This window comes from Crotalus tigris, unplaced genomic scaffold (assembly GCF_016545835.1).
Source record: "Crotalus tigris isolate CLP2741 ecotype Arizona unplaced genomic scaffold, ASM1654583v1 scf7180000018124.1459596, whole genome shotgun sequence".
NCBI classification, from domain to species: Eukaryota; Metazoa; Chordata; class Lepidosauria; order Squamata; family Viperidae; genus Crotalus; species Crotalus tigris.
The window spans coordinates 1,330,047-1,347,145 of record NW_024096836.1 but is presented as its reverse complement, the minus strand read 5'-3'; the positions used below and the strand labels follow the sequence as shown (position 1 = coordinate 1,347,145).

Here is a 17,099-nt window from a genome sequence, read left to right as displayed (position 1 = left end):
CCCCCGTCACACAAACGTTATGCGCATGCGTGGCGCGGCGGCGCCCCCATGCACGGCACGCATGCGTGGCGGCGCCCCCCGGAGGCGTGCCGCTGCCCCCATGTGCGGCGCGCATGCGCGGCGCTGCCCCTGGAGGTGTGCCGCCCCCCCATGCGCAGCGCGCATGTGCGGCACCGCCCCCGGAGGGGAGAAAATGGCGGATCGCCGCCTTTGGCGACCCCCGAAAAATGGTCGATCGACCCCAAATGGGGTCATGACCCATAGGTTGAGAACCGCTGTTTTAGAATGATAGATTATTTCCTTCTTTTGGTTTATCTATGGTTTTTTTTTCCTCTGAGGTAATTTTTTTTTCTCTTTTCTTTTTCCTTTTTTATATGTTTTTAATATTAGAGGTGATATAATGAGAAAAGGATTGAAATATTGGAAGAGATGGATTTAATAACTGCAGAATTATTGAAAAAGAATAGAATATAGGTGAGAAATATAAGAATTTAGCTTTGGAATTAATATTTTTAAATAAGAGAAAACTTGGGGCACATGAATCTATATAAATAAAAATGTAAATGTTCATTTGTTCAAAATCTTAAATCTCTGAAAGTTCTTCAGCAATTGCTTTGAAATTTTGACACAACGTTGCATTTGAATACGTGCGTGTTTTTACATACCTACTATTATATAGATGTCACACCTGAGAGAGGTAAAAGCATGCTTTTTTTGAAAAACAGCACCGACAAACCAGACAATCTCTATATCTGCACAGACAATGGAACAACAAAAAATATTGTATACCCACAAGCATTGTGAAATTAAACATATTGCAAACGTATGCTTTCTCTTTTCTTTCTTTTCCATTTAACCAGACTGAGCCACAGCAACATGTGGCTGGGTACAGCTAGTAGTAAATAAATATGTTAGTTTAAGATTAAATATTTGAAAAAATTAACAAAGTGTAAAACAGGATCTTTGGGATAATGAATTTTTATTTTTATTTTTTTTACTCATTCTTTTTTTTATTAAAAAGTTTTTATTTTCCATTTATTCATACAAAATACAATTCAATTAAAAAAAATTCTTAACCATTGGTACCGTCTGCCCATTCCCCCCAGGCTGCGTCCACCCTCTCTAAACCTTCCCTACTTCTCTCCTCTTTCTCTCCTCCCCTCCTACTCTCTTCCCCTCCCCTTCTCATCTAACCATCCTACTTCCTCCCTACTCCTTCGTCCCCTCTCATCCCTCTCACACACATGAACGCAGCATAGGGGAAATGCCCAAGCATTTACCATGACTATATTATCATTACCCACCCACTCACCCACCCACCCACCCTCAACCCTCCCCCCCTCGCTTCCCAGAGCAGAGTACAGGGTTATTAATAAGAAAGTTAACAATAATAGAAAAAAGAAAAAAAAGAAAGAAAAAAGAAAAAAAACATCATACTTAACCTTTAACTCCCCTTAAATTAAGTCATATAAACAAATCTCTACAACAGTTACTATAAAATTTACTCATAAAATAAATGAAACTTTATAGTCCCATATTTTTTCTGAATATAATCTATCCATCTTCTCCATACAATAATATATCTTTCTTGTGTATGATCCTTCAAATAAGCAGAAATTTTTGCCATTTCTGCAAAGTTAGAAACTTTAAATATCCATTCTTCTAAAGTAGGCAACGAGTCCTTCTTCCAATACGAGCCTACTAATAACCTTGCTGCAGTTAATAAATTCAACATTAAAGTAGTTTCTTTGTCATTTAAATCCACAAAGATACCCAATAGGAATAATTGAGGGGTGAACTTTATCTTCCTTTTAAAAATCTTTTGAATGTTCCACCAAATCATAATCCAAAAAGCCTTTACCTTTTTACAATTCCACCAAACATGAAAATATGTCGCATCCATATTACCACATCTCCAACATTTGGATTGTAAATTTGGATACATACAAGATAATTTTTTAGGATCTAAATGCCATCTGTAAAACATTTTATAAAAATTTTCCCTCAAATTTTGAGCTTGTGTAAATTTAACATTTCTAATCCAAATTGTCTCCCATAAGTCCAATGGGATCGGATCCTGGATATTCTGAGCCCATTTAATCATACAGTCTTTAACCAATTCTGTTTCAGAGTCTAATTCTATTAAAGCATTGTAAATTCTTTTTATATGGGCCTGACTCTGATCTTTAATCTGAATAACCAGATTTCCATCTTCTAGTGTTATTCCTTCTTTCTTATCTACAGTCCACCTGTCCACTATTTGTAAATATTGAAACCATGACTGTAGAGTATTTTCTTGCCTTAATACATCTAGAGATTTTAAATGCCAATCCGAACCTGACCAAATTAATAATTCTTTATACGAAATTTTATCAAAATTCATCCCCTTAGAAATCCCCTCAATTGCATGTCTAGGAATCCCCCAGATAGGTATTTTATAGTTTAACCTATAATAATACTTTTTCCAAATTCGAAGTAAGGCACTCCTCAAAATATGTGATTTGAAAGCCTGGTCCACTTTCTTATTAAAAATTAAATATGCATGCTAACCATACATTAAATCCCACCCTTCAAGAACAAGAATATCCTTATTTGTTAAATTAAGCCAATCACTTATCCAAGTTAAGGTGGCTGCATCATAGTATAATTTCAAGTTAGATGCTTTAAGTCCTCCTCTTTCTCGGGCATCTTGCAAAATCTTAAACTTAACCCTTGTTTTTTTCCCAGCCCAAATGAATTTATTGATATTCTTCTGCCATTCCTCCAAATTTACATCTTTTTTTAAAATAGGTATCATCTGAAACAAGAAAAGAAACTTTGGTAGAACATTCATTTTTACAGCTGAAATTCTCCCCAACAGTGACAATTGCAGTTTTTTCCAGTCATTTAAATCCTTTTGCACTTTTGCCCATAGTAATTCATAATTATTTTTATACAATTTTCCATTTGAGGCAGTTAAATATACTCCCAGATATTTAACCTTTTTCACCATCTGAAAACCTGTGGCTTTAACCAAACTTTCCTTGTCATTGGCTAACATATTCTTAGATAATATCTTAGTCTTATGGTTATTGACTTTAAAACCAGAAACTTTTCCATACTGTGTTATAAGTTCTAATAGACAATCAACCGCTCTAATCGGTTGTTCCAAAATCAAAACCAAATCATCCGCAAAAGCCTGTAATTTATACTCATTTTTTCTTATCTTTATGCCCTTGATTACCGTTGATTCTCGAATCTGGATCTACAAAATCTCCAATGTTAAAACAAATAACAATGGAGATAATGGACATCCTTGTCTTGTCCCTTTTTCAATATTAAAAGTCTCAGTCAATCCCCCATTAACAACAATTTGAGCAGATTGTTGCTGATATATAGCTTTAAGTGCATGTAAAAAATTATCCCCAAAATTCATTTTCTCTACCAGTGAGAATAAGAATTGCCAATCTAATTGATCAAAGGCTTTTTCAGCATCCAAAAATATAAAAGCCACAGGAATCTGGTTGTTCTTATCCAAATACTCAATTAAGTTAATAATTTGTCTAACATTATATTTCATGTATCGCCCTGTTATGAATCCTGATTGATCACTGTGAATCAAATCCATCATAACCTGCATTAATCTATTTGCCAAAATTTTTGTAAAAATCTTGTAATCTACATTTAATAATGCTATCAGCCTATAATTTTTAGGCTCTGTAAGATCTTGATCCTCCTTCGGAATCAATGATATAAACGCTCTTTTCCAAGAAGGAGGAACTTGTGTTCCCAGCAAGATACTATTAAAAAGCTCCTTTAATGGCTCCAACATTTCTTCATATAAATTTTTATAATACGTCGACGTCAATCCATCTGTTCCTAGAGACTTTCCCACCTTTAACTGCTTGATAGCTAAGCCAATTTCTTCACAGTAATTAAACAATTCATCCCATTTTGCTGTTCCTCAGAAAGTTTAGGAAAATGTACTGATTGTAAATATTTATCTATATCCATTCCCTTTATATTATCACTTGAATATAGTTTTGTGTAAAAATCTAAAAAACTCTTTTTAATCAAATTTTGCTGAAAAACCTCTGTACCTTTATATTTTACTTTCTCTATAATCCTAGCCTTCTGTTTCTTTCATAACTGATAAGCCAACCACCTCCCAGGCTTATTCGCATTACAAAAAGTATTATGTCTCCTATAACGCAAATTGGTAGCCACCTGATCTTCCATCAACATATTAAATTGTTCCCTAAGCATCTTTATAGAAACCTTTAAATTATTATCAGTTGGGTTAAGAGCAAGCGCTTCTTCTTTTATTTTAATCTCATCTTCTATTTCTCTACGTCTTTCTATCCTTTTATCCCTAGAAACTTTATTTAAATGAATTAAATTTCCCCTCATATACGCCTTACTGGCGTCCCAGACCATGGGCATCAATGTACCCTTATTCATATTTAAAGCAAAAAACTCCTTTAAATACTCTTTACACTTTTGTACAAACTCTCCCCGGGTAAACAAATTCTCATTCAGTCTCCAAGGCCTTCTGTTCCCATCTTCCAAGTATAGCTCCATCCACACAGGACTATGGTCTGAAAGGGTCCTGGGAAAGATTTTTACCTTTCTCACCCTAGAAAGAAAATCACTAGTAATCAAAAAGAAGTCAATCCTTGAAAATGACTGGTGTCTATCCGAATAGAAGGTAAAATCTCTATCACTTGTGTTCCTTTCTCGCCAAATGTCAATAAGTTCCAACTCTTCTTTCAAATCAAAAAAAGTTTTGGGTAATTTAGTTTGAATGAAATTTTTTGAAGAGCTCTTTTTATCTATAGTTATATCCAAAACTCCATTCCAGTCACCCATCAAAATTACAGATTTATAATCCAACTGGGATATCTTCCCATGCAAAAGCTTATAAAATTGCTTCTGTTGTTGATTAGGGGCATATAATCCAACAATAAGAACTTTCTTGCCTTGTAACAATAGTTCCACAATGACATATCTTCCTTCAAGATCAACCTCAATTAATTTAGCCGATAAATTTTTCTTCACATAAATTACAACACCCCCTTTTTTCCCTGGAGCTGGAGCTATAAAATGTGGTCCCAAACGAGAATTTGACAGATATTTTGAGTCCTTTGAAGTTATATGAATCTCTTGCAAACATATCAAGTCATTATTATGTTGTTTCAAATAGTAGAAGACCTTTCTCCGTTTCTGAGGTGAATTTAAGCCATTAACATTCCAGGTCAGGAACTTGGCCATCTACACTGGCCTGAAGCCTTTGAAGCATAGCCTGAAGATCAACTGTCGAAGATCTTTTAGGTCTTGCCCCTCCCACAGGCTCTGTAGTAACCATTCCTTCTACTTTATCGCCACTCTTCTGCTGCTGCTCTTTTTCTTTGCGTTTATGGGCAGCTCGTGTCATCCTTTGATCTTTTATCTCAAGATTCTGTACAGGCAACACCGCTTGTTCCATGACCATCAATGAGGAAGCTCCTGCCATAACGGGCTCTTCAATTATCCTTGTTTGTGGAGGTGAAGACGGTCTTGCCTTTAGAATAGAGTGATAGAAATCTCTTGCCTTTAAAACTGTAGTTAATCTGTAATGTATTCCATCATAATTCACTACTATTCCTCTTGGAATCTCCCATCTGAACTGGATTTGACGACGTTTAACTCATCAGACAGAAAAGTAAAATCTTTTCTACCTCTTAAAATTTTTGGAGGTATTTCTTTTAAAATTATCACATCTTGAGCTGCAATTTGAAACCTCTTTTTATAAAAAACCTGTATAATTTCATTACAAATAGATCTTATGGAAAAGTAAATAACCACATCTCTTGGTAAATTTCTCTGTCTGGCAACCCGTGAGTTGACTCTGAAGATTTTTTCTATCTCATTCCCAACTTCTTCTGGTCTCCATCCAAGCAATATAAAAGCAATATCTCTAACAATAAGCATCTTCAAATCTTCCTGGGAATTTTCTTTCAATCCTTGGATACGCAATGCGAACAATTACTCGGTATTGTGACATAGTTTGTTCATCCTGTGTAACTTCTATCTTATTCTCCACTTCCTCCATTCTAAATTCCAGTTTTGCTGCATTTTCAGTAATCTCTTTCATTTTATCGTCAATCCTTTCAATATGCAGGGCAAGACCAGAAAATGCAAATAGTATGTCTTCTCTGACTTGCTTGTTCTTTTTCTCCAATAATTCTTCTGTAATAGCCCTCTCTGCAATTATAAGATCTTTTACCTCCTCTTTAATATCCAAAGCAGTCATTTTTAAAGCCTCTTTTAAGTCTTTGAGAGAGATTGCAGGAGGAGGAGAGGACGGGGGTGATTTTGGTTTAGACTGAGAAGCAGGCTGAGTCATTGGGGAGGAGATGGAAGCTTTAGGGATAGAGACCAAACGTTTTGAAGCCATTCTGTTATTTTATTTATTTATTTATTTATGAGACTTATATACCGCTTTAAGTGCAAGCACTCTCTAAGCAGTGTACACCAGTAAGCAATGTATATATATATTTACATTGCCCCCAACAATCTGGGTCCTCATTTTACCTACCCCGGAAGGATGGAAGGCTGAGTCAACCTTGAGCCGGTGAGATTTGAACCGCTAACCTGCTGATCACAGTCAGCTAAAGTGGCCTGCAGTACTGCACTCTAACTGCTGCGCCACCTCGGCTCCTGTTAAGTTCAAAGGAGCAAAATTCTTGCCTCTATAATATCACAGTCCTTTAAATAATAATAAAAAGAAAGAAGGAAGAAAAAAAAGAAAGAGGAACAAAATTCTTGCCTCTATATTTAAAACATGAACTTTTAACTTTGTTACAAAGTCAAACAAGAAAGACAGTCACCATTTTGCCTTTCACTTTCCCTTTCTTCAGAAGGGAAAGTAAACAAAAAGGGGGGGGGAGATGCTTGCAGGAGTTAAAGTCACACTCAATCTTAAATCCACTTTCTCCTGGTCTGCTCCGTCTGCATTTGAATACTCACAAGCCTCCAAAAAAAGCAGATGTGGGAGCGGCGCCTTGCTTCATCCCAACTTCGGGACAAAGACGTCCTGGAGTGTGGCGTTGGCTCATGATAATAAATTTTTATAAACCTTTATTAATTAATGAAATTTATATGTAGCAATATATTTATTGAAAATTTGTTTTTAGAAAGGTTTGTATAGAATAGATATTGAGCTCTTGAAAACTTTTATTAACTAATGGAATTTATGTTTAGACACATTAATGAATGAATTTATTTGAGAAATGTATTAATTTGATTATAATATATAGATAGGGAAAGTTTAAGAAATATTGTGTGCATATTTATAAGGTTATTGCTTTTTTTTCTTTTAATTGACGACCATATCTCCATGTTGATTCTCAAGCTTTGTTAGTGTAAAATGAAAAACTAATAAAAATTTGTATATATGTATGTATGTATGTATGTATGTATAAATAAATAAATAAATAAAAGATACTGGGCAAAGGAAAAAGACTAAAGTGGAAACCAAGAAAATAGATGATGGGACTTACCAGACAGAATACTTAAAAAAGAAACATATAATAATAATAATAATAATGGTAATAATAATAATAATGCAGAATAGAAGAGAAAGAGCTGGAGAAGATAACAAAATACAAAGACCTACAATTAGAAATAGAAAGACTGTGGTAAAAGCAAGCAAGGGTAGTACCAATAGTCATAGGCACCTTGGGTGCAATCCCAAAACAACTGGAGCACCACTTGAACACCACTGGCATTGACAAATTCACTATTAGTCAATTGCAAAAGGCGGCCTTGCTAGGAACTGCTTCCATCCTGTGACGATATCTGTAATACCATCAAACATCCACATCTGCCTATCCCAGGTTCTTGTTAAGGACTCGATAGGTAGAACATCCGGCTGACTGTGCGATGATCCATAATAATAATAATAATAATAATAATAATAATAATAATAATAATAATAATAATAATAATAATAATAAAGTTGCAAGGGACCTTGGAGGTCATCTAGTCCAACCCCCTGCTCAGGCAGGAAACTCTATACCATTTTGGACAAATGGCTGTCCATTCTCTTCTTAAAAACCTCCAGTGTTGGAGCATTCACCGCTTCTGGAAGTAGGTTGTTCCACTGGTTAATTGTTCTAACTGTCAGGAAGTTTCTCCTTAGTTCTAAGTTGCTTCTCTCCTGATTAGTTTCCATCCATTGCTTCTTATCCTGCCTTCAGGCGCTTTGGAAAATAGCTTGACTCCCGCTTCTTTGTGGCAGTCCCTGAGATATTGGAACACTACTATCATGTCCCCCCCCTCGTCCTTCTCTTCATTAAACTAGACATACTCAATTCCAGCAGCCATTCCTTATATGCTTTAGCCTCCAGTCCCCTAATCATCTTTGTTGCTGTTCTCTGTACTCTTTCCAGAGTCTCAACATCTCCCTTACATCGCAGTGACCAAAACTGGATGCAGTACTCCAGGTATGGCCTTACCAAGGTGTTGTAAAGTGGTATTAACACTTCACGTGATCTTGATTCTATCCCTCTATTACAGTGTTTCCCAAACTTGACAATTTTAAGGCATGTGGACTTCAACTCCCAGAATTCCACAGCCAGCAATGCTGGCTGTGGAATTCTGGGAGTTGAAGTCCACATGCCTTAAAATTGTCAAGTTTGGGAAACACTGCTCTATTATTGCAGCCTAGCACTGTGTTGGCCTTTTTGGCAGCTGCAGCACATTGCTTGTTTGAATATGGTTAAAGAAATAGAAAAGATTTTGAATATATATGTCATTCTAAGAGGGATGAATTCTCTAAATAATATAGTATGCTTTTTTCCTTTTTTTATTCTTTCTTGATATGAGTAATATAAAAAAGTTAAAATGACCTAGACAAAGAAAATGTTTTAGATAGTTAAATGTGACTGAAGAAAAATAATAGATAAAAAAATGTTTTGAATAAGAGTTAAAGGACTAGATGACTAGATGTATTAAATGGAATATTTAAAGATTAAGCATATTTTTAACTATGGTTAAAAACAGTAAGAAATTTTGGAAACAAATATATATTAGCTTAGGAGGGAAATATATTTTAAGTAGTATTGTTTTTGACAGGTTGACTGTTTTTTCCTTTTGTGTAAAAACAGATAGAAATATCAATTAAGGAATTCCGCTTACTCCCTGTTAGTCATCATCTTCTTGCCGTCCTCTCCCATTAGTGGACCAATTATTTCCTTGACATTTTTCTTGTTTATATAGTGAGAGGAAAAATTATTTGATCCCCTGCTAATTTTGTACATTTGCCCACTGACAAAGAAATGATCAGTCTATAATTGTAATGGTAGGTTTATTTTAAGTGAAAGACTGAATAACAACAAAAGAATCCAGAAAAACACATTTCAAAAAAGTTATAAATTGATTTGTATTTTAATGAGTGAAATAATTATTAGATCCCCTATCAATCAGTAAGAGTTCTAGCTCCCAGGTGTCTTTTATACAGGTAACGAACTGAGATTAGGAGCACTCTCTTAAAGGAAGAGCTCCTAATCTCAGCTTGTTACCTATATAAAAGACACCTGCCCACAGAAGCAATCAATCAATCAGATTCCAAACTCTCCACCATGGCCAAGACCAAAGAGCTGTCCAAGGATGTCAGGGACAAGAATGTAGATCTACACCAGGTTGGAATGGGTTACAAGACTATTGCCAAGCAGCTTGGTGAGAAGGTAACAACAGTTGATCCGATTATTTAAAAATGGAAGAAAATAATTGTCAATATAATAATATAATAATAGTAGTAAAGTTGGAAGGAACCTTGGAGGTCATCTAGTCCAACCCCCTGCTCGGGCAGGAAACCCTACACCATTTCGGACAAGTGGCTGTCCAGTCTCTTCTTAAAAACTTCCAGTGTTGGAGCATTTACTGTTTCTGGAGGCAGGCTGTTCCACTGATTAATTGTTCTCACTGTCAGGAAGTTTCTCCTTAGTTCTAGGTTGCTTCTCTCCTTGATTAGTTTCCACCCGTTGCTTCTTGTCCTGCCTTCAGGTGCTTTGGAAAATAGCTTAATTCCCTCTTCTTTATGACAGCCCCTGAGATATTGGAATACTGCTATCATGTCCCCCCTTGTCCTTCTCTTCGTTAAACTAAACATACCCAATTCTAGCAACCGTTCCTTATATATCTGGGACTCCATGCAATATCTCACCTCGTGGAGTTTCAATGATCATGAGAACAGTGAGGAATCAGCCCAGAAGTACATGGGAGAATCTTGTCAATGATCTCAAGACAACTGGGACCATAGTCACCAAGAAAACAATTGGTAATACATTACGCCATAAAGGACTGAAATCCTTCAGCACCCTCAAGGTCCCTCTGCTCAAGAAAGCACATATACAGGTCCGACTGAAGTTTGCCAATGAACATCTGAATGATTCAGAGGAGAACTGGGTGAAAGTGTTATGATCAGATGAGACCAAAATTGAGCTCTTTGGCATCAATTCAACTCACTGTGTTTGGAGGAGGAGGAATGCTGCCTGTGACCCCAAGAACACTATCACCACCATCAAACATGGAGGTGGAAACATTATGCTTTGGGGGGGGTTTCTGCTAAGGGGGTAACACAACTTCACTGCATCAAAGGGATGATGGACGGGGCCATGTACCATCAGATCTTGGGTGAGAATCTCCTTCCCTCAGCCAGGGCATTGAAAATGGATCATGGATGGGTATTATAGCATGGCAATGACCCAACACACGGCCAAGGCAACAAAGGAGTGGCTCAAGAAGAAGCACGTTAAGATCCTGGAATGGCCTAGCCAGTCTCCAGACCTTAACCCCATAGAAAATCTGTGGAGGGAACTGAAGGTTCAAGCTGCCAAACGTCAGCCTCAAAACGTTAATGACTTGGAGAGGATCTGCAAAGAGGAGTGGGAGAAAATCCCTCCTGAGATGTGTGCAAACCTGGTGGCCAACTACAAAAAACATCTGACCTCTGTGACTGCCAACAAAGGTTTTGTCACCAAGTACTAAGTCATGTTTTCCGAAGGGGTCAAATATTTACCGTATATGCCGGCGTATAAGGCGACTTCCGTGAGCGCTAAAATCGGCACCAAACATGGGGGTCATCTTATACGCTGGAAATACTGGTAGTTTCCGGTGTATAAGACGACGTTCTAGGAATGCGGCCCGGCGATAAAGACGGGGGTCGTCTTATATGCCGGGTCGCCCTGTATACCGGCATATACGGTATTTCACTTATTACAATGCAAATCAATTTATAACTTTTTTGAAATGTGTTTTTCTGGATTTTTTTGTTGTTATTCTGTCTCACACTGTTAAAATAAACCTACCATTACAATTATAGACTGATCATTTCTTTGTCAGTGGGCAAACATACAAAATCAGCAGGGGATCAAATATTTTCTTCCCTCACTGTACATGTTGAAAGAAACTTTTTAATTATTATTTTTTAACATTTGTTCTAAGTCTAAATTCACTCTGGGCCTTAGTTTTGCTGCTTTATCTTTGCAGGTTTGGGCTATATCTAGCATTCTGCCTTAGTTATGTGTCACTCTTTCCACTTTTTACACTTGTCTATTTTGTCTTTCAATTTGTCAGAGTTCTTTATGCAGTCATGCTGGTTTCTTCTGGGATCTCTTCTTTTTCTTTTCAGAAAGAAATATATTCAAAAATATATTGTGCTTGACTGGGATTTTATAATCTCATTTTTCCCAAGCTTCATGAGTTGTTTTCCCCTTAACGATTCCCATCTATGGAATTCTTCCCAAGCTCTCTTAAAAGTCCAAAATATTAGTTAGACTTATTACTTGTGCTTGCATTATATTATATTGCAAGGTCACTCTACCCCAAAGTTTCTGTGATTTCAAGTATTTCATCTCTGTTAGTGAGAATTAAGTCTAGTATACTTGGCCCTATAGTTCCCTTCTCTTTCTTTTGGGAGACAAAGTTTCCTACTAGGAACTTTCCACTAAATGTAGTGTTTCTCTCCCATTTGATGTCAGGGTATTTAAATCCCCCATTACCACTGTGGTATAGTAGTAGTAGTAGTAGTAGTAGTAGTAGTAGTAGTAGTAGTAGTAGTAGTAGTAGTAATAATAAGAAGAAGAAGAATAACAACCAGTGAGGCACTACCTTGACGTGGTTGTGGGGCTTGTGTATTCTGAGGAAGATGAGAGCTATGCCAGAGGCTCAACCATATTGGACAGGTCTCATCAGAGGAGTCAGACAAAGAGTGTCTCTCCCATAAAAAATATGGTGAGACGTACATTTCAGAATGCCATACCGGCTCGGATGTCGCCTGGGTTAATAAGGTCCGCGCTAGATATTGGAGTTCTTGGATATCTGGTGAAAAATGGGTTACAGGACTCAGGACTGTTGGCTGAGCAACCAGGGCCAGCAGCTGCAGAACTACTGGAAAAAAAGGTGTCTACCCGTCGCAGATACACAGTGATTGAACTAACTGGTGTGGTAGCTGATGCAGTACAACAGCATCTAGTTGAAAACAATCTCTTTCCACCTGAGCAAAAAGGAAACCGCCCCAATAGCAGAGGAACAAAAGATCAACTCCTAATAGACAAAATGATCTTGGAAAACTGCAAGAAAAGGAAGACCAACCTAAATGTGGCATGGATTGACTACAAAAAGGTATTTGACTCTCTGCCACATGACTGGATAATCAAGTGCCTAGAAATAACAGGAGTCAGTAGAAACATCAGAAAATTTGTGCAAAGATCGATGGCACAATGTAAGACACAGTTGCAGATCAATGGTGAGAGACTGGGAGAGGTTAATATCAAGAGAGGAATATTTCATGGATGATCTGAAGCTGTATGGAAAAACATCATCTGAAATAGAATCGCTGCTTAACACTGTCCGTATATATAGCCAAGATATTGTTATGGAGTTTGGCTTAGACAAATGTGCCACACTTACTATCAAACAAGGAAAAGTAGTGAAAACTGAAGGAATCAAGACGCCCCACGAAAATAACATTAAAAAGTCTGGATGAGGAAGATTACTACAAATACTTGGGTATCCTTCAAGCTGACAACATCAAGCACGCTGAAGTCAAGAAAAAGATTAGAGGTGAATACATCAAGAGAGTGAAGAAGATCTTAAAGTCCAAACTCAATGGAGGAAATACCATAAAGGCAATCAACACCTGGGCAATTCCAGTCATTAGGAACACAGCTGGTATAGTGGACTGGACTCAAGCAGAACTAAAAGCAATGGATAGGAAGACCAGAAAAATAATGGCAATGAATCATGCCCTTCATCCACGCAGTGACATTGACAGACTTTATCTACCAAGGCAAATAGGTGGGGGTGGAATGCTACAAGTACATCAGATGGTTGAAGAAGAAAAAATGGCTTTGGAAGAATATCTGAAGAACAATGATGAAGATGCACTGAAATTAGTATATCAGGAAGGCTTACTGACTACTGAGAGACCAAACTGGCCTACAAGAAAGACCAAATGAAGAACAGAATAGAGGCATGGGAAGACAAAGCTCTACATGGCCAATACATTAAAAAAAATAGCTGGGAAAGCAGATAATAACAAGACCTGGCAATGGCTAAGAGCAGGAAAATTGAAGAAAGAGACCGAGGGACTAATTCTGGCTCCACAAGACCAAGCCTTAAGGACAAATGCATATAAAGTCAAAATTGAGGAGACAGCAACAGACAGTTAAGTGCCGCCTGTTCAAAGAAGCTGAAGAAACAGTGGACCACCTGGTAAGCTGTTGCAAGAAGATTGCACAGACTGACTAGAGGCAGCGGCATGACAAAGTAGCAACAATGGTGCATTGGAAGATCTGCAAAAAATATCATTTGCCTGTAAGCAAAAACTGGTGGGATCATAAAATAGAGAAAGTCATAGAAAATGATAAAATTAAACTGCTCTGGGACTTCAGAATTCAAACAGACAAGCAACATAACACCCGGACTTAACAATTGTCGATAAGAAAGACAAAAAAGTCTGGATAGTGCACGTGGCAGTGCCTGGAGACAGCAGAATAGATGAGAAAGAACTGGAGAAGATAACAAAATTCAAAGACCTACAAATAGAAATAGAAAGACTGTGGCAAAAGCAAGCAAGGGTAGTACCAATAGTAATAGGCTCCTTGGGTGCAATCCCAAAACAACTGGAGCACCACTTGAACACCATTGGCATTGACAAATTCGCTATTAGTCAATTGCAAAAGGCAGCCTTACTAGGAACTGCTTCCATCCTGCGATGATATCTGTAATACCATCAAACATCACATCTGCCTATCCCAGGTCCTGGGTAAGGACTCGATAGGTAGACAAAATGCCAAATCCAGTCTGAACATCTGGCTGACTGTGCGATGATCCATAATAATAAAGTTTGAAGGGACCTTGGAGGTCATCAAGTCCAACCCCCTGCTCAGGCAGGTAACCCTATACCATTTCGGACAAAAGGGCCGTCCAGTTTCTTCTTAAAAACTTCCAGTGTTGGAGCATTCACTGCTTCTGGAGGCAGGTTGTATGTATACTTCATACATATCTTATCTGATTAGCAAAACAGTTCATCAATTTCTGTTTGGTTGGGTAAGTGTAGTATACACTGTTGGCAATGACATTTTTTGCATTATTTTGCATCATCATTATTTTGTTGCATTTCTATAGTGCTATAGTAATTATATAGAAAGCAACTCCATCTCCTCTTTTATTAGGTCTGTGTCTTTTAAACCAGGGCTTTCAACCAATGGTACGGATACCACCTGTGGTACATTGGCACTTGGCAGGTGGTATGCGACCATCCTAGAAAAGTGGTAGCAGGGGAGGGGAATGAGCTGAACCAGTGGCAGCACCACACAAGCCTGAGTGAGAGATGGCTAGAGCTGCAGGGCTGTCAGGGCTCAGCGGAAGTGCCAGAATCAGCGCCAAGCTCCAGCTGGAGCTTGACGCTGATCCTGGAGTTTCTGCTGAGCCTAGAAGAAGCGCCAATCAGCTGGAATGTTGCAGCATCTCCAAGGTCTTGTGATTTACATTCAGATGCTTGGCAATTGATTCATATTTATGACGGTCAGTGTTCCAGGGTCATGTGAAGTGACCAAAACCTGCTGCAACCACCCAGCAGACGGGGTAGGGAATAAAAACCAAACACTCCCCAGCCCACCCCACTCCTGCTGCCAATCCTCAACAAAAATGCTCACAACAATGAAAACCTCAGACAGGAGGAAGAGCGTCTCTGGGCGGGCAGGCAGGTGTTTTGCTGTGGCTTGGGGGGCACTTTTTTCACTGCCATTGTAACTCTGAACAGTCATTAAGCAAACTGTTGTAAATCGAGGACTACCTGTACTTTATCACTTTTTTCCTTTTTTTTTTTTTTTTTTTTGGTCATCAAGTTTTTGACATCTTGCTAGGTGACCGGTGGTACTTGGATGTTGCCATATCCTAAAAGTGGTACAATGGGTGAAAAGGTTGAAAAGCCCTGTTTAAAACAATGTAAATCCCTCAAGCTTTCTGTTCTGGTCACTGGTTTCATCCCACCAAGTTTCAGCAATAGCAGCAATATCGTATCTGCTCCCACGTAGAAGACTTCAAGTTCACCCTGTTTCTTCCTTACACTTTGAGTGTTAGCATATAGGCATCTGAGTCATTTTTGACTGACCCTCTGATTTCTACGTTTCCTGTTTTTTTTTTCTTACCATTTGATTGATTGGCCCAAGATTTGTGCTTAGAATTACTTTCTAAAAATTATTCTCCCTCTTTCTATAGTTTTAGTTTAAAGCCCTGTGGATGAGACAAGCCAATTGGTTTCTAAAGTCTTTCCTGATTCTTTTGAGGTGTAGCCCATCCCCCACCAAAAGCCCCCCATACAGGTATTATAGACCACGGTCTAAGTATCCAGAGTTCTCTTGATGGAACCATCTCCTAAGCCAGATAGGGCTTGACTTACAACAGTTTATTTAGTGACTGTTCAAAGTTACAACAAAACTAAAAAAGTGACTTGTAATCATTTTTCACACTTACGACTGTTGCAGTATCCCTATGGGCATGTAATTAAAATTTGGATTCTTAGCAACTGGCTCATATTTATGACAGTTGCAGTGTCCTGGGGTCATATGATCACCTTTTGTGACTTTCTGACAAGCAAAGTTAATGGGGAAGCCAGATCCAATTATCAACCATATTACTAACTTAACTATATAGATTCACTTAACTGTGGCAAGAAATATTGTAAAATGGGACAAAACTCACCTAACAACTGTCTTCCTTAGTAACAGAAATTTTGGGTTGTAAGTTGAAGACTACAAAGTTGTGGATTATGTTTTTACAATCAGTGCTCATTCAATCCCTTGCACATAATCCACAGACCCTACGACAGAAATGGAAGAAAGAAAAATATTTTACCTGATAGAAAAAGACATCCTTGCGGTCAGTGCCTTCAGTGGCAAATTCCTCTACAATACCTTCAGGGCTAATACCATGTTCAGCACAGAGCTGTTTCCAAAATTCAAATCCAACTGTAAAAACAGAAAGCACAAAAATAGGCATTTTTCTTGTCCCCTACCAGAGAGAGAGAGAAATGGTCTCAAGAGGCAATGGAGAGATATGGGTTTTGTTAAGAATTCCACATCACAGGAGTCTAATATAACAGCCGGAGCAAACAGCCGGGGCAAAACATAATTTAATGTTCTATTTTAAAAAAAAAACATTGCACAGCATAAACAGCAACTCTTTCTTCTCCTTCGAAGGACAACTCCCTTCTTTTCAAACACTTCTATCCACAACCCAAATTCTGATTCTATTGCTTCTGGCGCGCGCGCACTCACTCACTCACACACACACACACACACACACAAAATATACATGCACGGGTTTCATAAGCCTTTTCTCTTGGCCTTACTTTGGTTGCCACACTGCCCCAGCTGCAGAGTAATAATCTCCCGAGGCATAGTGAGCGTTGATTAAAGTCTGAATCCTCTTCTTCCGGAGTTAACACCGATCCTTCCTAGAGTTGTTCTTGCTTTCCTAAAAATATGCCGTTGCTAATCGCACCGTTCGTCTTTGCCTCTTCACGCCGCTTCTTCACCTATCTGCTACCTTTATTTTGGCAACACGCATGC

The 17,099-nt window shown here is 38.0% G+C and overlaps 1 protein-coding gene across 1 annotated transcript in view; it reads right to left on the bottom strand.

Moving 5' to 3' along the window:
• Window positions 1-17,098, bottom strand: part of TUBG1 (tubulin gamma 1) — a 69,112-nt gene extending 52,014 nt beyond the window's left edge. Inside the window, exons 1-2 of the mRNA XM_039348193.1 lie at window positions 16,880-17,098; window positions 16,384-16,496 (exon numbers count right to left, since the gene is read on the bottom strand). Of these exons, the coding sequence (XP_039204127.1) occupies window positions 16,384-16,496; window positions 16,880-16,928 (162 nt within the window). The 5' untranslated portion in view covers window positions 16,929-17,098. The remainder of the gene's footprint in view (window positions 1-16,383; window positions 16,497-16,879) is intronic.
• Window position 17,099: the final 1 nt, after the last annotated feature.